A 24,478-nucleotide genomic window follows, 5' to 3' on the forward strand; every position below is an offset into this window, starting at 1 on the left:
TACGTGTGCCCATCCACCTCCTACAAGTGACAGACCTGGAGCCCCTTCCACCCAAGGTCTCCTAAGGCCATCCAGTCAGCACCCAGCGTGCACTCACAGGTAACTGGAGGCCTAGAAGTGCTTCCAGCTATTCCCCTTTGAAAAGTTCTTGGTCCTATTTATCGTCCTTGCCAGAGTTCACAGGCCCTGAGCTCTCTCAGAACTGGGTTTGAATCCTGACAGGTTGCAGAGTCTGTAACGGGGGAAGTGAGGAACCCCGGGGAGTCTCAGTTTCCTTAGGCGAAGGGGGGAATAACAACGGGCTGGCCTCCCAGGGCTGTTGTGACCATGAAATTGGTCAACAAATGCATTCAAAGGGCTTAGCACTGTGACTGCAGCAACAGAACCTAAGAGTTAAGTTCCGTTCAGCAAATAGCTGCAGGCTTGCTCTATGCCAGGTGCTCGCTACATATTAACTATTAATAATAGTGTTTATTACTATGTTCTAAGAAGCTGAAAGCAGCCTCGCTGAATTTTTAACCAAGAGGATAGCAATTAAGCACTGTGACCTTTCACTGTCAAGGAGGATTTTATTTTCCCTTTCCTAGATGCTCCCTTCTCGAAATCATCTTGTCCATTCCCCACCTATCCCACGTGCAGTGTCTTACACTGTTGGTGATGAAGCTGAGGGTGTTGCAAGGAAGCCAGGGGCAAGGGGAAGTTCCCTGCCCTCGCTGGCACGTCAGACAAGGCTGGCCCACCACACTCCCACTCCTCCACAATTCAAAGGGCGTGAGGTTCTTGGCATGAGGACACTTGTACAAATATGAACATGTTATCTGTGACTGCACATGGCCAGGGAGAGGAAGGGCCAAGGTGCACAACAGCTACCGTTTAGCACACATTGACATCACGACTGTTTCTACCATAACTCAAAGCCTGGTGTGGGTAAATAAAGAACCTGAGAAGGAAAAGGCGTTCTCGCTGAAATGAAAAACAACTTACATTCTCTCATTCTCTTCCATTCTCTGCGTTCCCTCCTTCGAAAGGGGGGAAAGAGGAGCTTCACAGGCCTGGCCTGGTTGTTCGCTCCACTGACATTTTTTAGGAAAGCCAAACGCCAGGCAAATCCTGGAGCTGTGCATCTTGGCGACAGCTTGCATCATTCACAAATAAATCCGGTCACATCTTTAGGTTTGTGCTTCTAGGGAAATGACTCAAACCTATGGGTCTCTGGAGACACTGCAGTTCTTTGAGCTTATCCACATAAAAGAAACCATGAAAAGGTGACTTGGGTAGCTTGTGCCCTTTCATCCATTTTCAAAGAAGTGTTTTGGTTTCCCAAAGCTTAAGAATAGGTTTGCGTGTTCATTTTCAGTCTGCATGATGAATGTGAGCCCATTCCTAGAAAATCTCGGTTTCTGAGGCTTGGCCGCTAGAAACAAGCGTCCCACCAACCAGGCTTTCATCAGCCCCTCAGGGAGGCTAGGAACAGCCTCTCACAAAACCCCCAAGAATGGTAGGACGCTTGGCCTTCCAAGCATCTCCTGCCTCTGCACCAACATCAGGGGAGGAAGGACGAGTGAGCCCTTGGTGGGCAGGATCCTGCTTCTCACTATGTACGCCAACTTCCACACGTCAGTTATGGCTGGTGAGGAAATGATCGCCACAGTCAGCCTTTCTGGGAGGTTTGTGGGTATGTGGCTCTTGAGACTTTACGATACAGTCACACTACCACATCATCCCTCTAGAGAAACGCGATACTACATTTTCAAGGTGACACCGTGAGGCAGAAAATCGCCAAGGTCAGAACAGAATTTCTCACCCCCAGTCCTGTTCTGAGACTACCAGGTGGACTGTCTAAAAAGCCCAAGATGCTCACCATATGCAGTCAACAACAATCGCAACCATAGCCAGTTCTAGAAAAGGGTCAGAATTAACCTACCGTGCTGTCCTTGGGGACTTTCATCTTCCAGACGCCGCCCTTGGCATTACTCTCCTCTTCCCTGGATCAGAGACCAAGGTTTAAATTTATACTCAAGGATTAAGGAATTACATGCATTTAGTTCAACAACAGGTGACATTAAAAACAACAAACAATAGAACATTCTTCAATAAACTCTCCCTCCATCCTTTCACCGGACAAGGAAGCAGATGAAAGAGAAAGGAACAGAGTGGAGACAGGGAGGGAAGAAAGTGGGATTCAGGGGCCACAAGGGCAGGGGTGGTGATGGGACACCTGTTTCTCACCCTGAAGGAGGCGGAGATGAGATGTTCCCTACACTATCTGGGGACAGACCAATTAATACAGGGCTTTCCATATGTAAACACCTTTATGTTTCAGAGCCACATTCATGATATTGTCTCCTCTGATTTTCATATCAACCTTGTACTGTATGCCTAATAGGACACTTGGCCCCCATGGTGGGCATCTCCTATGTTTTCCTGTTTAGTATCTGCTTGTTCTTCTGGGAAAAGTACCCCAATTTCCCTTTAAGGAGCTACTTGTCCCCTACTTTATATCAGACCCATTCCAACAGGGTTGATTCCACATCCTAGCCTCAAAAGAGGGCTTATGACTCAGGTCTGCTTAGGAGAATAACTGCCTCTTCCTAGTCCCAGTCATTGGCCAGGGATGTAAAAGAGGGCCCATGGTGAGCCAAGGAGAGCCAGCCTTGGCATGTTAATGGGTCTGGCGAAGGCTGACAGTGATTCAACATGTAAGGCGTAAGCCTGGAACTCAGGAAAGCCATTTTGCCACCACACATGGGAAAACCTGCCCAAAAAATTAAACCAACCCAGAGGAAAGCATAATGAATCTGATGGAGAGAATCAGATTCCTAATAACATTTGAGCACTCAGATATGCCAGAAATCAGCCCTAACAAGTGGACAGCTCAGTTACAGGGACAAAGACAAATTCTATCTATCTATCTATATATCTATCTATCTATCTATCTATCTATCTATCTAGGCCCACGTTAGGCTTCTGTCATTGGCTACCAAATGATCCAGGGCTTATTTCCATTTTATTAACGAGTAAATAACTCAGAACAGTGGAGGGACGTGATATAAGAACGGATTACTAATTGAGACTCCAGCCTAAGCCAACTGGCTTATTGTCTGCCAACCTCATCATGACACCAAGCTATTAAAGAAGGATACCTTCCTCTAGACCCCGGGCCATGGCCTGGATCACGACGCTCTTTATGTGGTCCACGTGAGATAGGTCTCTGGGGAGCAACCATACAACAGACATGGATACTCCATCTGTTCCTCTCATGTCCCGAAAGCCTCTAGGCTTTTTCACTCCACTGTCCAGGCCATTAATGAGCAAATGAAAGAACACACCCAAAAGAAGCAGCACTCCACACAAAGAGCTGCACCCTGACTTCTGCATGCTAACGATGACCTGTTTTTGGTGAGACGACAATGGGGTGTGCAGTGGGGAACACGAATCATCCTGGAGCCCAAGGTGAAGGAGACCGTGAGCAGCGGCTTCCTTCATAATTAAGTAATAGCTAAAATTACTTTCCATCATTACCAGGAGAAAATTACTTTGGCATTCCAATTTGGCACGAGGTAAATATTTTATGAGGTTCACGACCACTTCCCTCCCACCTTAACCTCAAATTACAAGTTAGACACTTACCAAAGTGGTCGCCTCTCTCCTCTCATTAAATGATAACTACATCTCAAAGGCAGGCTAGTCACAGGAGGGATATTATTGTACACACTCCAGAATATCTTCAAAAGAAAAACACTTTGTTTAATATACCTAGTATTGATTTACAATGCCACTAGATTATAAAATTAATGCATTAAAGAAAAAAAATCAGATTCTCATTAAGTCTTAACCATTCAAAATAGATTTTCTTTTCAGTATTCTTTCTAGTTCCTGACTAGAAAATGTAACATAGCATTAAAGAACGTTCCTTGCTGATGTCAGACCAAATTCTATGCTTCAGGAAGCTATGGTTATTAAACAAACATTCCTATGCAACGTATCTCCACATATAACTGAGCAAGGACCTTGCTAATGACTTTTCTGGCAGGTCGATGGCATCTAACAAAGACTGTAGTGCTGAATCCATGTAATGAACTGTATTTCCTTATAACACAGACCCGCCTTCTTTCTAAGCCCCGAAGGAGACTGTTCCACTCTGGATTCGGCAATAGCTATAGAAGAGGAGGCAGAGAGGGATCACCTTACGTACTGTCTCCTTTCCTTTGCTTCCTAGAATGAACAGGGAACAGCTCGGGTACCAAAGCAACAAGTTGCCCAAAACAGAACTCCATGTTCCTGTCCTCCCCAAATTCATATATGGAAACCCTAACCTCCAATGAGATGGGATCAGGAAGGGTGGTCTTTGGGAGGTATTTAGGTCAGAAGGATGGAGCTCCCACAATGAGATCAGTGTCCTGACAGGAAAAGCAAGCCCTCTTTCCATGGTGTGAAGACAGAACAAGACGATGGCTGGCTGCAAACCAGAACTCAACCCTGCAGGCACCCTGAGCTTGGACTTCTAGCCTTCAGAACTGAGAGAAACCAGTGTCTACTACTGTTTAAGCGAAACAGTCTGTAGTATTCTATTATAGTAGCTGGAACTAACTAAGACACAGGGCGGCTAGTAGACAAAACCAGATTATATAAAAATAACAGAATAATACTAACAGTAGTAAGAGTAGCAGTGAGAGCACCAGGCTTTGGCCCATGAACTTTTACATACGCATGTAATCTATCCTACTGAAAACCTCATTTAGGGGCCCAATTATTACTCTTGTTTTCCACATAAGGAAATGCAGGCACAGAGACTAATCTGTTCCAGAGTCGCTGTTTAGTATGGCCACTAGGATTAGGACGAGGATTAGGCTTAAAATAAGAAAACCCTTCTCAGACCGTTTGGAACAGGCCATAGTACCACTACATTATCTACTCTGTGTGTAGAATTACTACGCAAACAAGAGTTATCACTCTGGTGGTGAGGTCAGTAAAGGGGGATTGTCTGGGTTTCCTGGTAGATGTGAGGAAAGCGCAATTAACAGAACAACTAGAAAAATAAATCCTGGGGCCTTTTCAATGGGGTAATATCAGTAAATGAAATTTTTATGTAGGCTGGATGATACTCCTTATGAGGTGTTCAAGCCTGTCGGTGTACAAGTTAAAGCCAAATTAATGGCAAGAGCACCTGCAATGAAATGTAAGATAAAATTTAAGTCAGAAAACCACCTGACAAAAAAACCGAAGAGAAAACGACTTGGCAGTAGATTTATTAAGAATATCTTGATCCTTATACAAAAGTGGTGCTACACAGGAAAGGGCTGAAAATAGGTCAGTGGTAACAACAGCAGGCCCCCAAACAGGGATCTGTCCTTATGGAGGTATTCGCCCTATAATGGTTTGCTACTGGTGGAAATGGTAACACTGCTCCAATATCTGTCTGGGGTGTGAAAGTGAACAGACAGAGGTGGAATTCGAAACCCCACAGTTAGATTGCAAAACGTGGCTTTTTTTTTTTCAGAATATTTTAATATTTATTTTTGAGAGAGAGAGAGAACGTGCGGGAGCACGGGTGGGAAAGGGGCAGAGAGAGACACACATGCAGAATCTGAAGCAGGCTCCGAGCTGTCAGCGCAGAGCCGGATGCGGGACTCAAAACTCAGGAACCCCGAGATGATGAGCTGGCTTAACTGCCTGAGACACCTAGTGCCCCCAAAATGTGTGCTCTTAAATACTATGCTATTTCCTTTGAAAACATTACTATATGTTTTAGGCACATCCTTCTCCAATCTTGGAAGCCACAGACCAGGTCAAGGAGTCACAGAATGAGGGATGCCTGCTAGAGATATCTTCCTGCCAGGAAATGCCCTTAACCACATTGAGTATGCTGGTTAGCTCTAGTCTGGGACTTGTGCGATGATGTGGCAGTGACCTGTGTAGAGTTTATGGATCAAATTATGCTAGAATAAAAATCCCTCCTTTACTAAGAGGACTTTGGTGCTGTTAACCTTCACGCCTCCTAACGGGGGACCCAAAACAAAGCACCTGCCCTTGTTCCCCACCCCCCTTCCAAAGTTCCCGTATCCTGGCATTTCACTGAGTGTCTGAAGCACCTTGAAAAGAACAACACAATATTCTCCTCATCCAGAAAGAAAACACTCGAAGGATCGTGCTAAGGTTTGTAGCTGTAAAAGTTTCTCTTTTAAACCAGACAGCTGATTTTTTTTTTAGTCTTGGCACATCTGACAGGAGACTACAGCCCAAGAAGTTACAGCAATAGACTGAATTCTGACTTAAGGTACTTGTCAAGGCACATATTTACAAGTTTGTGTGTGAACACAAAACAGGAGCAAAACATCTGGTGATGCCGTTGAAAAGAGCCCCGTTTAAACTCTGCGGCACTAAGCCGGTCTGTTTCCTTGTTGCAAACCTTATCCAATGTGTGGAATATTTGTCAAGTTATCCGTGGTAAACTGTGGTCCAGAAGTAGATGGTCTTCCTTCTGACATAAGAGCAGAAGGTCTCCATAGTAGCTTAGCGGCAATGTCACAGGCCTTTGTCATTCACCTCACCATGTGGGCATTTCATCACCTCACATCATCACAAGAAGGCTGACTACTGGACAATATTCTGAGAGACAGAGAAGGACCACACTCGGGTAACTTTTATTATAGTGTATATAATTGTTCTATTTCATCATCGCTGCTGTTAATCTCTTACTGTGCCTAATTATAAACTCATCTTTATCATAGGTATGCTTGCATAGGAAAAAAAAAATCTTTGTATATGTAAGCTTCAGCACAAGGCAGTGTTTTAGGCATCCACAGGAGGCCTCGGAATGTCTTCCTGTTGGACAAGGGGAGACGACTGTATGCATGATGGTGAAATAGCTTGAGGAAGGAATCCAGCACTGCCCAGCTCCTTACACCGCCCTACCCACAGAAGTAAAAGAGCTATTTCACTGGAAGCTTGAGAATTCATGATGATATTCTCTGTAACACATTTTTATTTTTGTTCAAGCACCTAAATTTTACTACGGAGAGAAACTTGCAAATAGATTTCAAAAGCCAAATGGCTTTTAGGATTCTTATAACTCTCATCATTAATTCTAAGCGGCCTGCAAATAGTAGGTTGAAGCAGACGTAAGCACAATGTTTCTGTACAGTGCTTAAGTGCTTCTTCCAAAAGCCTGAATGATCACTCAAGGATAAGGACAGGCAGAAGAGTCAGGTATCATTCGTTTGCTCAACATTTGCAGACACCAGTGAGGGGCAGGGCACTGTGATGAGTCCTTGGGGGAACAGAACTGCATATATGAGGGCCAGACTTGCCCTTGCAGTCTGCGCTTTGGTGGGTACGTTCTCAAGCATCATTCTGGCACCTTCCTTGAATGGAGGTAGGCTCATCAGTGGAGGTGAAAATCCAAGCAAGTCTACCTGGATTTAGGACCATGGTTCTCAGGATCACCTTCACAGTTCATGGGGCCCCTGAAACCCAACCTCGTTCTCCACATAATGAGCAGATAACAGCTATTTCATTGGACAATTTAATGATTCAAGGTGAAGTCAAAGGTTTGTGATCTGCCTAAAGTAAGGAAGCAAGATGTGGTTAGACTCACTAGACAGTAGTGACCACTTGAGGAATCCCTAATCCTCCAGTTCTGATTGGAGCCACCTGACCATCGTCTGCCAAACAGATCATCATTCACTATCAGAAAAACTGACACATTTCCTCCTCGAGTTTCTACTGGAATGTTCTCAAGAACAGAAAAAGACAATATACTTGAAAATACTAGAGAAGAAAACAATGCCATGCTGTGACAGGCAACCGGGTGTAAGACAAACAAAAATGCCCAGCAAATTATACCCCTCCCCCCCAAAAAAACCAAAATTCAGAATTTCTCTTAAGGGCCATAGCATATGAAGCAGGAGAGTAGTTTTTTAAGTTCATTTAATTATTTTGAGAGGAGGCAGGGGCAGAAAGAGAGGGAGAGAGAGATTCCATGCTATTAGCAAAGGGTATGAAGTCAGGACCCTGATACCATGACCTGAGACGAAATCAGGACCTGGATGCTTAACCAACTGAGCCACCCAGGTACCCCAGAAGAGTATTTTTTTTAAATAATATGCAAATATTTTCCTTTATTAGGAATGAATTTCTAGTTGTCTGGAGCTTGCTTCCCACCAACTGGATCAACGATATTTGTGAGGAAGGCAGAAAGAATCCAGAACAAAGAAGACAACTGAAGAACTTAGAGAACATTTTTAACTGACAGCAGACACAACAGGCTGAAAGCCAAGTGCTTCTGATTGGCAAGAGCTGGGCACTTGATAGAGAAAGGGGTTTTGCTCTGAATTCCAAAAAGGCCTGACTTACAGAGAGAACCAAAGTTTGGAGGTCTGGTCATCGCTTGATGATAAAATAAAGGATAGGGTGTTAGGGCAATCTCTCACCACACAGGAAGTCACTGAATAAAGTGCAAAGTCTGGATTGGGGAGCTAAGTGGAATTCAAACTTTGAGAGGAGAGAGTCCCCAGAAAAGCCTGGGGAAAGACATCAGAGCTGCGTGCATCTGGCTTCCTGAATAAGGCCCGCAGGTATATGTGTCTTTGTCAATGTTAATACTTTTAAGTGCACAGGGGCTTCACAGAATGGAAGTGAAAGCCCAGAGAAAGCAGTTGGACTCAGGAGCTTATACACTATTATAATGAAGGGTGATACACTGTGAAAAGTGACTGGCCAAAGGAGAAGGGGTTTGGGGCTCCCGACAGGTGGTAGGTTGGGGAGGTGATTAGGACATATATGGTAGACGGCTGTTGAGTAAGGTTTGCTATGCAGACTCAAGTGACAAGAAAGGGGGATACCCTTACAAATGGAAGTTTATGCCACATTAAAAGGGAAATTTATGCCCTGATGTTAGGCAGACAGGAGGGTAGAGGGCTCCTCTTGTGTCTGCTGTTTCTCAACTGTCTCCAGCTGAAAATAATTCTTATGCTAAAGTGGCATTTTAGGGGGTGGCATATTCCGATCTCCTTCAGAGACCAGGTTTTACATTTGAAGTGACTAAATTACTCTTCTTTGCAAGATTTAATTTGCCCCTTCAGCCTCACCTATACGAGGGCCCCCAGCAGAGACAGAGGATCATGGGTAACCTGACTGCAGTTCTATGTTGGCACAAATGGACAGTTACTATAAATGTTGATCTCATTATACACATGGTGAATAAATTAGATGATAAAGAAACCTGCCTTAACCTGAAATTAAGTCTGTGCTCCACAGACCCACGAAGCAGTCCTGGCTGCAGGACCTTTTGTCTGTCTTCAATGCGGAGACACTGAGTGTCTCTCTTTCTTACCTCGGTCCCTTCCCTTCACCCAAATGGTTCATTCCAGGCCATTCCATTGCAGGATGCCACCCACTGCGGGCTGCCCTTGTGTTCAAAATTTGAAGCAATCTTCACATCACTCTTCATTATCAGTGCTGACCTATAAACCTCTCCTGTTGTTTGTTGGTTTTTTTAAGTTTATGAGAGAGAGAGAGACAGCAAGAGCACAAGTAGGGGAGGAGCAGAGAGAGGTGGAGACAGAGAGAAGCAGGCCCCACACTGTTAGCGTAGAGCCAGACATGGTGTGTGTGTGGGGGGGGGGGGGGGGGGGGGAGGGTGCTCACATGACCTGAGCTGAGATCAAGAGTTGGAAGCTTAACCGACTGAGCCACACAGGCGCCCCAAACCTCTCCTTTTGAAAGCGACAGCCCTCACTCCCCAGTGATGTGGAAGGCAATCTGTGGTCCTAACCTACTGATCCGTAAGAGCACAGCCATCCCACACCTTCTGATGAGGGATGATGTCTTGATTACCACTGGCAGTACACAGGTACAGAAGGAACACTCTTGATTTTAACAGATTATATGTATTTCTGATGAAGACTTTCTGTTTAGGATAAACGATGCTGGATATCCACCTACAAAAGAAATATGAAGTTTCTGTATTATGTAAATTTAAGTAAAAACTCAGCCAATTTATAGGAAATACCGGGGTGAACATGGCACAGGTGGAACACAGTATGGCCAAATCTTGAAGGGGATAACCCGGACAGCCGACACGGGATAGAGTGTTGGAGAGCAGTGAGTTTTCATGGGTGGAAATGCTGGTTTTGTGGTAGGAAAGCTAAAAGACAGTGGGGACGAGGGAGCCCTCTCTTGCAAATCACATTTGGCAGGTAGCTCTCCATTGTCTCACAGGTAAAATCAGGCATGTTCAGAAGCTGTGTCCTATTCTGTACTGTGTCCATTCAGGTCGTAAAAACACAGGAGAAATGTGGGAAGTTTGGAAATGTTTACAAAAGAGTGAAAGGAATCAATAAGCATCTGGAAAACACAACGAGATGAAAAATGGAATTTTCCAAGAAAGGCAGGAAAGTAGGAAATAAATTTAACTCCAAGCAAACAGAATTATTGTTGGCTACAGTGAGAGTGTCCTCAGCAGGGGTCAGTGGACCGTCTGGAGGCACGCGCCTCCCCACCTTCTCAGTCAGGGCAGAGTGAAAGAAAAAGAATTGAACTAGAAGGGGCGGGAGTTCTAGTCCCTGAGACGTGGCAAGATTGGCTGTTTCCACTAGATGTTTCCGAGCACTAACCTCTCAGTATCAGTGTCTCCAGCTAATAAATGGGAATAACCATTCCTCCCCGACTCCCATCAACATCTCTGATTTGCTGAAGGGCTTCAAAGTACAAAAAGACATATTATATCCTTATATATAAAGCAGTCATTAATAACACATGGTTCTCATATTTCATCCCAACAGGGATGGGGAAAAATCAAGGACACAATTAGGAATGAGTTTTTTAGTGCTGAAAGAGGGAAGGTCCAAAAATCAACACATGATCACAGAATAACAACACAGGGGAACCAAGGCATGTCCTCAAATGAATTAAAATTGGCACCAAAGCTAGTTGTTAAATACTAAGGACTATTCGCAAATGTTTAGGACACTCACAGACTGGAATCCTCAAAGTCACTGACAGGTTAAATACGTTGTCGTGAGTAGAGGTGTCAGTAGGGGCATAATCTGGGGGATAATACCTTGAAATAAATAATCTACAAGTAGTGCTATGTGGTTTTCTGACAGAAAATGTGACTGAGGAAACTACAAAAAGAAGTTCCAACAGAAGTAAGTGAATAATGGCAGGTGAGGTTTATTATTATTATTATTATTATTATTATTATTAGATACTTACTATGTACTTTTTACCTCCTTGTGCCATTTCATTCTCAGGGCCTCATGATACAATCAGTATCAAGATTCTCCCCATCTTGAAGATGAATAAGCAGGTACAGAGAAGTTAAGCAACCTGCCCGACCCCGTAAGCGGCAGACACGGGATACAAACCCAGGCAGTGTGACCGCTCTACACCGTCACCCACATCCTCGCCAGTCAACTGATGAGGCCAAGGGGTAGCATCCAACACCACTTTAGTAAAAGCTGCCAACGTCCAAGGGCTTTACTAAGTGCCAAGCACCACCAGGAACCGTCCACAAGCTCATCAAAACCTTGCTCAACCTTAGGGAGGTAGGCACTGCAATTATCTCAGTCTTACAGATGAGGAAACAGGGGGGCAGAGGCATCAGAGATAGGAAAGAACTTCCTGACCACTAAGGACAGTGTTTCATTATCACACCTCTCCAGGCCTCCTCAAAAGAGCCCCTTGTGCTAATTACTCCCTTGTGAAAGGTCAATACCACAGCAAAGCCATATATTTGTTTATGTGCTGTATATATGTATATATCTCTGACTTATGTATAAAAAGAGTAGGATTTTTTTTTACCCCACCAAGGATCACTTTTTGCCTCCATTGAGAACGTGGCCTACAGCTTAAAGGATCCTTATACAAGCAGTCAGTTGTGATTCAGGAAAGTGGTTCATTTATTAACTTCTCATTCATTCATTCATTCAATCCTTCAGTATTTACTGAGGGAAAGGAACCAGACACAATACAGTATGGAACTGTGTTATTCCATTTATACGACATTCAATAAAAGACAGAACAAATCTATGGTGATAGAAATGTGAACAGTGCTTGATTCTAGAAGAAAAAGACTGAATGCAAGGGCCCAGAGGAACTTTCTAAAGATGCAAATCTTTTTATCTTGATCTGGGTCATGGTTACACGTCTGCATACCTTTGTCAAAACTTATTAAACTGCATACTTACGAAATCTACATTTACTGAATTTAAATTATCTCCTAACAGAGTGTTCAAGAAAGTATTTCCCAGCATGTGCCAGCCTGGTTACTTTAAATTGGTCCCTGAAGCTCTAACTTGCTGCAGGACACCAAAGCCCAACCCAATGTTCTGTTGTCATGCAGGGTCAGGAAAACAGATGGACCGCTTGATCTGACTTCACCAGTGTTGTCTTGGAATCCCAGGTGGAGCTCTGATGACCCAACGTCATCACGGGGTGGAAAAAGTCAAAGGGATCTATGGACTTTCATGTGGAGACAGGCTTCAAAATCAAGTGCTCTGAGATCTGTACAACGACTGCTAGAGAAGAGGTGACGAAAGTCCGCAACATCACCGCAGGGAAGAAGCGAGGGGAAGCCTTTCCCGGAATATGAGAGCACTTATCCCTCTGGACGGGGGCCCACGTGCTGCCTTGTGACACTGCTTGTACTTGGCACGGCATGGTTATTGACAGCAGCTCTGTTCTTTCGCCTTCCACATGCTTACGTCATTTTCTCAATTGGAACAGACATGGCCTATGGTCTGGGCTGTGTTTTTACACCCGGCTTAGTGACCAGGCATGACACCTTAAAATCAGATTCCCAGGACCACAGAACCAGGCACATCAAATTTTCTGAACCAAATACTGGGAAAAGTGTCTGAAAAAAGATCTTTGTGCTACTTTTGAGTATGAGAACCTGCCTAAGGGACACAATCTAGATGCCCGTCTCATGGAATTGCTAATACATTTTTAGAGGCACAACAGGAAAACTCCAAAGCTGGCCCTTCCAGAAAATTCAAGACAACTAGTCATTGCAAGAATAAAGCAGCCTTAAAATCCTTATTCTGTCTAAAACACTATATTATCCTTGAAAAGGGGGATAAACTTGATAGACTTTGCTTTTGAAGAAAATGGAAATATGATCAACTAAATAAACCAGTGTTTTTGGAAATTTTCTTCATAAGAGTTGGCCAGAGAAAGAACTAACAGATCTAAGCTTATATGTGTTGAGAACCTACCATGTATCAGGTATTCTGCTAAGCAGGGTATAAACATTATCTTGCTCACTCTTTCCAACCACTCCGGAGGTAGGTGCTATCATTATACCAATGTTTGCAGAAATTAAAAGGGTTAACATTTGCCCAATTTAGGATGATGGAAGCAGGAAACTGGCTTGAGACCTTCTACTTTCATGCTTCACACCTGCCTGCTCTTCCTAGGTGGCCTATAACCTTAGATGACCCTGCAGGGATATGATTTTGCCTCTCAGAGAAGGGTAAGAGAACCCAGAGAGGGAGTGGCCAGGCTGGTATTTGAATGGGGGCACACATCCATGTAAGGACGCACCACAGCCTGCTGCCCCTGAGGGTCTGTGAAGGATTTAGGTAGGAACTAAGTTTCAGCAGGTCACTAAGAGAAGAGCAGGCCACTTGGACGTGCTCTGGGCCAGCCTCTGGGTTACACGTAGCTGAGCGCGGCTCTACCAACTTGGACCTGAGAGCTGACGCCCGATGTCAGAACCCTGGGTGGGGACGGCCAGCACGGCAGCCGTTTCAGGTTGGAGGATTAGAGGTCCAACATACACCACATTCACCTGGGACGTCCACTTCCTGGACGTCTTACCTGGACTGTCTGCACCGTGTAGATTTTCTTCAGGTTCGAGGCACACTCAGCTGCTGTGGCACCAGGGAGGGATCTGAGCGAACAAAAGCAAAAGAGCAAAGAAACAAGAGAAACAAGTAGTCAATGTTCCTGAAAGAAGTCTGCAAGTCTTTGCACAAATTAGGTCTGAAACCACAGAATCAGGCATTTTCTGGAATGTTCTTTAGAATTCAAGATGTGAAATTCCTACTTTGTGAAGTCATGTGTTTGCTTCTCCTAAATGTAAGCATGTTTATTCTGTGGAAATTTAATTAAAAACAATTTTTTTAAAGGAAATGTATTTAAAAAAATATTGGAAACTTAAAAAAAAAACACATTTTAGAAAGCACTAAAATCGCCTTGTCACAACCAAATCTTTTGCTAGGACTGTGGAAAAGAAACGATGCCTACTGTGCAGGTAGGTGACAGGTAAATTGCAGGATCATTGCCGGGATACAGGTTTGAAAACCTTGTCAGTTCCCCGGTGGTAAATATTCACAAACTCTTTAAGAAACAGAGCAACCTTTTGGCAACTTTAAGAAAACACCATCACTAAAAGTCAACTGTAGTTTCACCTGAAATTTGCATACATTTCCAAAACACTTCCTTTTAGAAAAATTCTTTCAGTTACTTTCTCGGGCTGATTTAATTAGCTCTGGGGAACTCTGTGGTCAGAATACATTAATCTTTAGTTTGCCATATGTTCCACTAGATGGCAACATACTACAGGTTTATTCACCAGAAAAATCCGGCACCATTTCCTGGGACTGGGTCTCATCAATCCTTAGAAGCTAAGACTCTCAGTTCCTGCCACCTTTTCTTTCTCCCTACACTGAATTACCAGTTCTTGCTCAAGACCGTTGGGATTCAGGTATGTCAGGCCGAAGATGAAAACTCACCCCTCAAGTAAAGCTTGAAAGCCTCATGTCTGGTTGTGAGGTGAGAAATGGGGTTTGCTGAGAGGAGAACATGCTGGCTTATGGTTGACCCACTAGCATCAGGCATCTGTAAAAAATGATCTTTACTGGCCACTTGCAGAGACACAGCTCCCATGGAACCTGAAGGCATTGCGCTTTCTGGAGAGCTGTTAAACCATTGCACGCTTGAGATACACACAAAACTCACAGAGCACAGAGGCAGAGAGGACAGCAAAGAAGGATCGTGCCCAGGTATAGGGGGGGCATGAGGTATGAGTGGCAGGGTTCTACAGAGTATAATTCTGGAACTATGGGCCAGTAAATGCTCTCTGGTATCTAACTGGAATAGAAAAAAATTATTTCTGAATACAATTCCCTTGTTTGAAGGTCACTAAGGAAGAACAATTATAGACCAGTTTACGGGCAAACAAAGGACCATGTTAAGTAGGTGAAATCTGATAAATAAATCTAACCCAAGTGTTTACGACTCTTTTCTAGTTGTTTATAAATATGCTGGACATTTTTTTAAAGCAATAACCAACATGACTGCATTTTCTTGCCAGACCTGAAGGCTCAAATAACTATGTTGAAGAGTGCGGTGAACAGTGAGGTATTCAATCAACACCTAACTCTGACAGTGACTGGGCCCCAGATCAATCAATCCATCAGCCCACAGAGACTGCCTTGACTTGGATAAATACTAATTTACTATTTAATGCAGGTTGTTCTGCTGCTTTTGGCTTAAATTATAAAAAGATTGAACAAAAAAACCGAGACAGACCTTGAACCTTTTCTGGATAGATTTTCACATGAGAAAATCTATTACTTTTATATGAAAACCTACTGGCATTTATTCTAATGTCTATTTCTTTTCACTTGAAAAGTTTAGCTGACCTCTCCACCAAATATGCCCAGCAGGATATATCCCTGGATTACCCAAAGCACATAGGAGAGTATATACAGGGCTCCTTCCCTAACAGGGTGGGAGACAGGTTAGGATTCAAAGGAAGGAAATGTACTTTGTCTTTCCTTCTTCTTAAAAACGGTATGTTTCAAATTTTTACTATTTCTTAAATCACACTTCAATTTTTTAACTGTGCAGAAGGAGTATAACTGGAATGTTCACCTCAGACATTAGGTCAACTTAATACAATGTGAAGGTAATACTGTTTACCTGGAAAAAGTCACTGAGGAATATTTCCTTTATATGCCTCTTTTTAAATGCCTCTGTATCCACACTGTGGTCTTTTAGTTGCATTCTAGTATAGGAGACAACCATACAAAATCATTCAGGGTCCCTCAGTTTCACTGTCTAAGTCTTACAAAGAAATCTAGTTTCCAGGGTCCAGAAAGGGATCTTGAGTACAACAACAAGGCAACTCCGTCTGGGTCAGATAATATTATCAGGAGCTAGTGTGTGAGGACACTCCTGCCGGTGTGCTAACCATTCCCCCTGCACTGCATAGCTGTCAGTGTGCAAACGATTCCCCTGCACTGCACTCCTGCCAGTGTGCTAATAATTCTCCAGCACTGCATTCTTGCTAGTGTGCTAACCATTTCCCTTGCATGGCACTCGTGCCAGTGTGCCAACCCTACCCTCTGCTCTGCACTCCTAATGGTGTGCTGCACTCCTTCCAGTGTGCTAACCATTCCCCTACTCTGCACTCCTGCTGCTGTGCCAACCCTTCCCCCTGCACTGCCCTCCAGCCACTGTGCCAACCTTTTGCCCTGCACTACACTCCTGCAGACGCACCAACCATTCCCCTGCATTGCACTCCTGCCAGGGTGCTAACAATTTCCCTGCAATGAACTCCTGCCAGTGCGCCAACCATTCCACCTGCACTGCATTCCCACCACTGCGCCCACCCTTCCCCCGGCACTACACACCCACCCCTGCACCCACCCTCCCCCAGTAGTGCCCCCCCCCCCGTACGCCCACCCTTCCCCCTGCAAAGCACTTCTGCCCTCACTGCACTCCTACCCATGCATCCACACTTCCGCCTGTACTGCACTCTCGCCTGTGCGCCAACCTTTTCCCCTTCACTGCAGTCCCACCAGGGCACCCATCCTCACCCTGCACTGCAATACCTCCGGTGCGCCAATCCTTCCCCCTGCACTGCATTCCTGCCAATGTGGTAACAATTCCCCATTTCCCCTGCACTGCACTCCTCCTAGTGTTCCAAACATTCCCCCTGCACTGCACTCCTGCAGGTGCACCAACCATTCCACTTGCACTGCACTCCAGCCAGTGTTCCAACCCTTCCCCCTGCACTGCACTCCCGCCCGTGCCCCCACGCTTCCGCTCACACTGCACTCCTGCCCGTGCGCCCACCATTCCCCTGCACTGCACTCCTGCCGGTCCTAACCATTCCACCTCCATCAGAGCACTGAATCCCTGCCACCCAGCTTTGTGGGAAGAGTCTTTCCAGTAGAGCAGAGAAAGTTCTCACACAAACCAACAGGATCACCCTCAGTGATAGGTGTCTTCTGATTAACATTTCGTGATGCTGATGTACTGGCATTTTAAGGAAAAATACCAGCTTCTATGGAAATTCGGTTTCCTAATTTCTTAATGGAGAAGGTTGGATTCTGTGATCTTCAAGGTTTCCTCTTGCTGCCGGAGCGTCTTCTGAATATCCAGGTTTCAAAGTAACGAAACAAGTGTTGTCGGAATTCCTGACAGCAGAAAGTGGTTGGCTTGGCCAGCGTAGGAAAGGTATTCTTCTGTGAGCCAAATCTGATCGCGACGGTCACTGAAAAACACCACTATGCCTAATCCTCACGCCTGACCTGGGACATCTTTAACAAGCAAAACCACGTCATATCCACAGAATCAATTTTAAAAGGGTAATAAGCAAGCTGAGATTTTAAAATAATCTGCCTTGTAAACAGGTCAGCCTGTACTTGACTTGCCGGTTCAAAGTTGAACCAGAAGCTGCATCGTCTACTGTTACTGTTTCTTAAAGTAGCAATGCGGGTGGCTCAGGGCAGAGCTGCAGGCCTGGCAGCTGACCGCCCTGCACCCCTCCTCCCCGTGACTCTGAAAGAGACTTGTGCCGGCTGGAAGATAAATGTTTGCCCCGGAGGTAAATCAAAGACACACTATTACTTATCTCACATACACAGTATATTCTCGTATCTTTAACAAACCTTTGTATTTCATTCATGTTACAAACCCAAACCTCTCAACAGAACCCTCAGCAAACCCTCACTCTGCAGACCAAAGAAGGTACTCATCTGGGCGTGATGTTGCGTGCCCCCCTCCCCCCAGGGGACACGTGGCAATATTTGGAGACATGTCCAACTGTCACAATTGAGGGGGATGCTACTGGCATCTAGTAGGTAGAAGTCAGGGCAATTGTGGAGCCTCCCAGAGGGCACAGGACATCCACCTCACCCCCAACAATAGATTATCTAGTCCAAATGTCAACAGAGTCCATGCTGAGAACCCCTGTCAGAAACATGTAACAGAGTCTCAGAGGATTTATAATTTATTTAGTTAACAAAGATTCACTGCACATCTCTTTTAGCTGATGGGGACACAGTTGTGATCACTCGACACAAAGACCTGTCCTCATGAAGTTTACGTTCTCGAACTGGCACCCCCGCTTTCTGAACTCCCCAGATTCCTGAAGCCAAAGAAATTATGATCTCTTTTCTTTGCCAAGGAGGGATGAGGTGGGAGAGAAAGCCATGAGAGGAATATACTTGTCGACGATGACCCTTCCTAGAAGGACACACAGCCAGAGGGGTGGGAAATCACAGAACCAGGGACTCAGAACCTATTTTCACATCCTCTGAATTCTATACCCCCTTTTTGAGGTATACAGCTGCAGCTGAGGACACAGGAGCAGAACAATAAATGCTCCCTGGATGGATCAGATTAAGGAGTTTGAAGTGTTCACCAAGAGTGTTCCGATTTAATGATATTAATGTAATGGCCTCCTTTTATTGAGCACGTGTCATATGAGAGGGTCTGGCTTCTATTGTCTCCAATCCTTTAGCAACGCGGTCAGGTTGGTGTCATCATCCCCACTTTATTAATTAGGAAACTGAGGCTCAGTGAGTCTTTTTAAGTAGCAAATCTGGGTTCTTTCCCTGATCTGTCTAGCTCTCATGCCCATGATCTTCCTCTTAAACAAGGATGGCTCCCAGTAAAAACCAGTCACTGGCGTCATGGGTGGTCACACATGGCCTCTTAACGGCAAATCCCTCTCTCATCTCTTTTTAGACTACCTACTCCCTTCTTGGACCCACCACCTGCTCCGGACTGTCATCCCCCTGCCAACATCCATCTGGCCACACTGCAGGGAGGGGGGCAGATGTGGAGACGCAGGGCTGGGATGGATGCTACCAGAATCCCTGGCAATAACGATACCCAAAAATGTGATATAAGGGACACAATTCAGTAAGAACACATGTACCGGTCATCATTTTCTGGGGCTGAACATGAGAAGAAGATACGTCACCAAATAACACGGGCAGGAAAGCAGAGGGGCTAAGAGGATCATCTTTAGAATGAATGGACTTGAGTTCAAGTCCCAGCTCAGCCACCTTCCAGCTGGGTGATAAGCCTGACCCTCTCTGACCCTCACTTCCTGTTTCTGAGAAGATGGTTTCTATCACCCATTGCTTTGCCACTTAGATGACATGAACGAATTCTATTTAAAGCATTTACCCAGCATGTGGCATTTAGTATGCAATTGTGGCTAACATCACCATCATCATCATCACCATCAGGGGCAGAAAAACAGGAACCGATGAGCATGCGATTAGAACTGAGAGATACTGAGTACGTTTTCTAATCTGTGGGGCAGCCAGCAAGAATCCCAAGTCTGTGAGAATTACACACACAGCTGAGAAACTCCTGTATTCCTTCTTCAGAAAAGAAAGCCCATCGGGTGCCGGTGTCTCCGGGATTAAGGCCAGAGCTACCCTGAGGGCTGTTTCCACTCCGAGTTGGCTAATTGAGAAGCTGTGATGGTTTAGGGCAGAAGTGAGAGGGGGTCCTTCGAGGTCTGCCAAGTAGGTGATTTGTGTAAAGACGTCAGGGGAACTATTAATGTTACTTACACCGCAAACTCGCAAATCCAGCTTTATATTACTCCTGTGTGTCTTCAACTGCATAACAGAATAACAGGAAATGCATCTTAAGACTCTTTATGTAAAATTTCTTTTCATTTGGGGAGTTAGGAGAAGGCAGGAAGCCCCATAAGTTTGGACCAACAGTTCTACCTAAATGGTTTACAGACACCTAAGCACCATTTACATGCAAAAAGCTAATGTGTTACTTACAAATCATCTTTATAGATTCATTAAAGCAGGTCCCTGAGAATTTCACAAGACAGAACCCTTCCAGTTCAATTTAAGTCTGAAATGCTCCAAGGCGTTTTATCCTCTCCCTTATTCCAGAAATACTTACTGAGCCCCCAATACTTGAAAAGGCCATGTATCACGTGTTATGTGCATGCATTATGTCATTTCACCGTCATTAAAACATCATGAGGTAAACAGTGGTTGCAAACCCACTCTGGGTTGCAAACCCAGAAAAGCAAACTAAGTTTGAGGGTGGTGACTTGGCCAAAGCCACAGAGTTGACTAGTGGCAGAGCTGGGACTTGAACCATGGATGGCTGGCAACCTCGCTCTTTCCCACGAACCTGAAGTGATCACGTACTACCTGACCCATCCTCTGCTTGGTGGCATGAATACAACTCTGCACCAAGCAGTCTCAACCCTCCTGCAACTTGCAATCCTCAGTTTACTTCCCTGCAATACAAACGCACCTTCTCCATTCAACCCCACCCTTAAAGATACGGTTGCTACAGGTAAGGCTCATGAATAATTCATGGAGACAGAAGCCCTTGCGAATACTCCAGGCAAAGATCTTCGCCCGTTACCTGGCTAGCTCTTAGCAGGCCACAGCACCACTTACCAGTGACCTGGACACCTGGAGATGCTTCTTAGAAAGAAAAGATGCTGGAAAGGTTTCCCCAAATCCTGCCTGCATCCTTGCCAAAGCGTGGTCAGTTAATTGGCGGTGTTGCTTGGGAGCTTGTTAGAATGACAGCATCTCCAGGCCCATTAGACACCTGCTGAGTCCTATGGGATTTGTATATATATTGAAGTTTGAGATGTGCTGGCCTGTGTCATCTAAATTAAGTCACCGTAAGAAATGCTAACAACTTGGGAAGTAAAAGCTAATGAACTACAGATAGCATCATCAAAAACACATAAAATCCCTCTTCCCACAGATGCATTTTTTGTCGTCACCCCAAGAGATGATCAACATGAGGCTGTCGTTAAATGTGAAGGACAATCCGACACAAGCTCTTAAATCTGGATTTGAGGCAAGGATCTCTTCTTTGCAAATTCTGAAGCAGGGAGTCCCTGGCTTCATTTTTTTCCCCATGAAACAGGAGCTCGGTTTCTTCGTTTGTGAAATTAAGTGGGAGGACCAGATTGCCTCTCAAGTCCTACCTAGCTTCCTTATTTCAGGATATGAGATGTGGAAGAATTGTGTCCCGTTCATTGTTCACGTTCACAAGGAAGTGGTGTTCAACAGGGCTAGAGACACCAGTGCTTGGGGTCACACACAGTCCTGAGTTCAAATCCTGTTTCCATTTTGTACTGGCTGGGTAACCTTAGTCAAGGTGCTTCTCTGGGCCTCAACTTTCTCATCTGTAAAATGTTGCTGACACATCCTACTGCAACATTGTGAGAACCTTGTGGGTACTTACGTACCGCACCCAGGGCAGCACCTAGCCCAACAGAGTACACAGGAATTAATACTGACAAGCTAGAGTGGAAAAAGATGTGAAATTTTGCAAACGGTACAATATATCCACATAACGTATGCACACACCCAATGTCCAAGCACATGATAAAAGGTTGGTGAAAGAAATGAATACTGACAATATTCCACCTTGTATGAGTGACCACTTCATTTGAGCCAAGGGAACAACCTTAGAGAGGGAGAGTTGAAAGCCAGGGATAGGTCTCATAAAGCCAGTCTTGTTGAATTTACTGACATCCGGCTCAGCAGTCAGAGGGAAAGTCTTGACAGGCTCAGTTCTGTGATGAAGAGCACCCCTCCTAAATCGTTCACTCCATTAAAGCTGATTTCGACTTAATCACTTTTATTTTTTTAAATTTTTTTCAACGTTTTTTTAAATTTATTTTTGAGACAGAGAGAGACAGAGCATGAACAGGGGAGGGGCAGAGAGAGAGGGAGACACAGAATCCGAAACAGGCTCCAGGCTCCGAGCTGTCAGCACAGAGCCCGACGCGGGGCTCAAACTCACGGACCGTGAGATCATGACCTGAGCCGAAGTCAGACGCTTAACCGGCCGAGCCACCCAGGCGCCCCTCAACTTAATCACTTTTAAACACACCTGTGGCTTGCGGCCACACCAGCTTCCTGTTTGACAGTCACATACAAAAATGGTCCAGGGCCTATCTGGAACATTTAATAACGCATCTATTGAAACACGCTTCATAGTCTAAATGCTTTATTTTTACACGTTTATTTTTATTTTTCCAGGCTTCCATCTATTTTCATTCCTGGCCTCTAAGCTCCTGGACACTAGCAAATGGAACTCTTTCCCTCTTGGCATATAACGCATCCCTGAGCACACAGAGGTTGGGTGGGAGAGAAGTGTGACAGTGTCAGAGGTGACAGGAGCACTAGGGCCAGGTTTTGGACTGTCACCATGCCAGACCACTGACGTCCTGCGAGCTGTCTCAGGTTTGGAAATAAGGAAATGGCATCTGTAATAATAAAAGAAGGAAAATACACTTTTTAAGCAGCTAGTGCCAGGGAAGGGCTTATAACTTTCCTGGGTGAGAATGTTTAGGGCCTTCAGGCCTACCTGTGGGAAGGAACCAATGACCCAAAGACTGAGGTCGTGAGCCCCTCCTTCAGAGCATTTCCCCACCTGAGCTCCCTGGAGACCCTTTGCCCCGTCCAGAAAATAAAATCCTGGGACAATAAGAGAGACTGTGGGTTCAGAAAGGCAAAAATGAAAGCAGGAAAGGAAAAGTCGAGATGCCAGCCACTCTGTCCCTGTCAGCTATGGCAGTCTTCTACCCTCGCCTGGTCCCAAAAGGCCACTCTATGAACAAGAATGGTATTGAGATCCTCTCCAACAAGCATGGCCTCGTCCCCATATCAGATTTGTTATTAGGAGCCCACCATTGGAATGCATGTGAAAGCACCACATCGTGAAAGGGGGCTCCCTCTGGTACCTCCTGGAACTCTCTACTGATGCTAAGGAAGCATGTGGTACAAAAGACGTCCCTTCCGGGAGGCCCAGAACCATGCTGTCATTGTGCATGTACTGTTAACGGTGAGAACAGGGATGGGCAAATGATATGCTCAGTTAGCCTCATCCACAAACAGAGCAGTAATTCTTCATGTGTGATGGGTAAGGCATTTGTCACAAATATGCATTCCATCTCAGGGGTCTGAGAGAGCAGGTCCTGGGCGGGGTTGGGAGCCTCTATTTTAAGAGGCACAGCCAGGTGGTTCAGATGTAAGTGGAGAGAGATGACAGTGAAAAACACTGGTTGGGTGGAGGGAAACCCCGATGGGGTGGGTTGGTGGGAGGCTCACGTGACTGGCCTACCTTTGTGACTAAGACACAAGCACACAAATACTCCCTAAGCACCTACTATGTGCACTGTCATATCCACTCCTAGGGAGCCAGACATGAGGCAGTCCAAGTCTCATGGTCAAGAAGGAGGGACAGAGAAGCAATCAATAATTCTTAATATAAATAGTGGCCTGTAAAAAATGCTGCAGGTGCACAAAGGAGGTGGTGGGATGAATCCTGCCTAGGCCAAGGGCTAGTTAAGGATAATTACAGAGTTGGCATCTTTGCAAGGCCTTGAAGGATGCATGGCAGCCTTTCAGGTAGACTAAGGGGAGAGAGGCATCCCAACCTGAAGGAACATCATGAGACAAAGATCAGAGGCTGTCAAGTCCACGGTTACCAGAGAGACGACACGCTGGGTCCAGGGAGACGCACAGAGAGTGGTGTTTCGGAGTTGGGGAGATACAGGTGATGACGCTAAAAACAAGGTGGGCTTCACGTTAAAAACAGCAATGTAGACGTTTATAACCTGCAATCTACAGATTTTAGGTTTTGTTTTTGTTTTTAACCTGCGGAATGCTTTCTTCAAATTAGAGTGGCCAGTTTCTAAAATAAACCACCACCAACAAAACCAATCAGAGCTGCTCTAGTCAAAGGAGGGTGGCGATCCAGAATCCCACCTGCTGGGAGCACACAAGCCCACAACAGAGGCACCCTGAGGTGGTGACAGATGGAGTCACAGTCCGCTGCTGTGGCACAGGTGAAAAGGTAGGGGTTTGGAGTGGCAAGACCAGGTACAGTGTAGAAGGCTAAGCCTGGAAGCCCAGGTAGGGGGGTGCTGGGAGAAGGGAAGAACTTGGGGCCAGGCAGGCTAGCATGTACCTGGGGCTAGAGAGCACCAGGCCCTGCAGAGGCACGGACATGGAGGGGAGGGGCCGGATTAGACTTCCAACAGGGGACCAGCCATTGGAAGCACAGAACTGGATGGAGTAGTGTACTTTGAGAGAGGAGTCAAGGAACAAACGGAAATTCCGACTCTGAAAAATGTGTCAGATGGTGGTATTGCTAAGCAGCATGTGGTAGACTGGGTGTCTAGAACTCAGGAGAGAGGTCAGGGCTAGGGAGG

The 24,478-nt window shown here is 45.3% G+C and overlaps 1 protein-coding gene across 2 annotated transcripts in view; it reads right to left on the reverse strand.

The window, feature by feature from the left end:
- Positions 1 to 24,478, reverse strand: part of EIF4E3 (eukaryotic translation initiation factor 4E family member 3) — a 223,950-nt gene that overhangs the window by 195,292 nt on the left and 4,180 nt on the right. For both annotated transcript variants that reach the window (XM_053897316.1, XM_019428444.2), the window contains exons 2-4: positions 13,825 to 13,897; positions 3,631 to 3,725; positions 1,925 to 1,985 (exon numbers count right to left, since the gene is read on the reverse strand). In XM_053897316.1, coding sequence (XP_053753291.1) covers positions 1,925 to 1,985; positions 3,631 to 3,725; positions 13,825 to 13,897 — 229 coding nt within the window. The remainder of the gene's footprint in view (positions 1 to 1,924; positions 1,986 to 3,630; positions 3,726 to 13,824; positions 13,898 to 24,478) is intronic.

The sequence above is a fragment of the Panthera pardus genome, unplaced genomic scaffold (assembly GCF_024362965.1).
Source record: "Panthera pardus isolate Hobbes unplaced genomic scaffold, ASM2436296v1 HiC_scaffold_8, whole genome shotgun sequence".
NCBI lineage: Eukaryota > Metazoa > Chordata > Mammalia > Carnivora > Felidae > Panthera > Panthera pardus.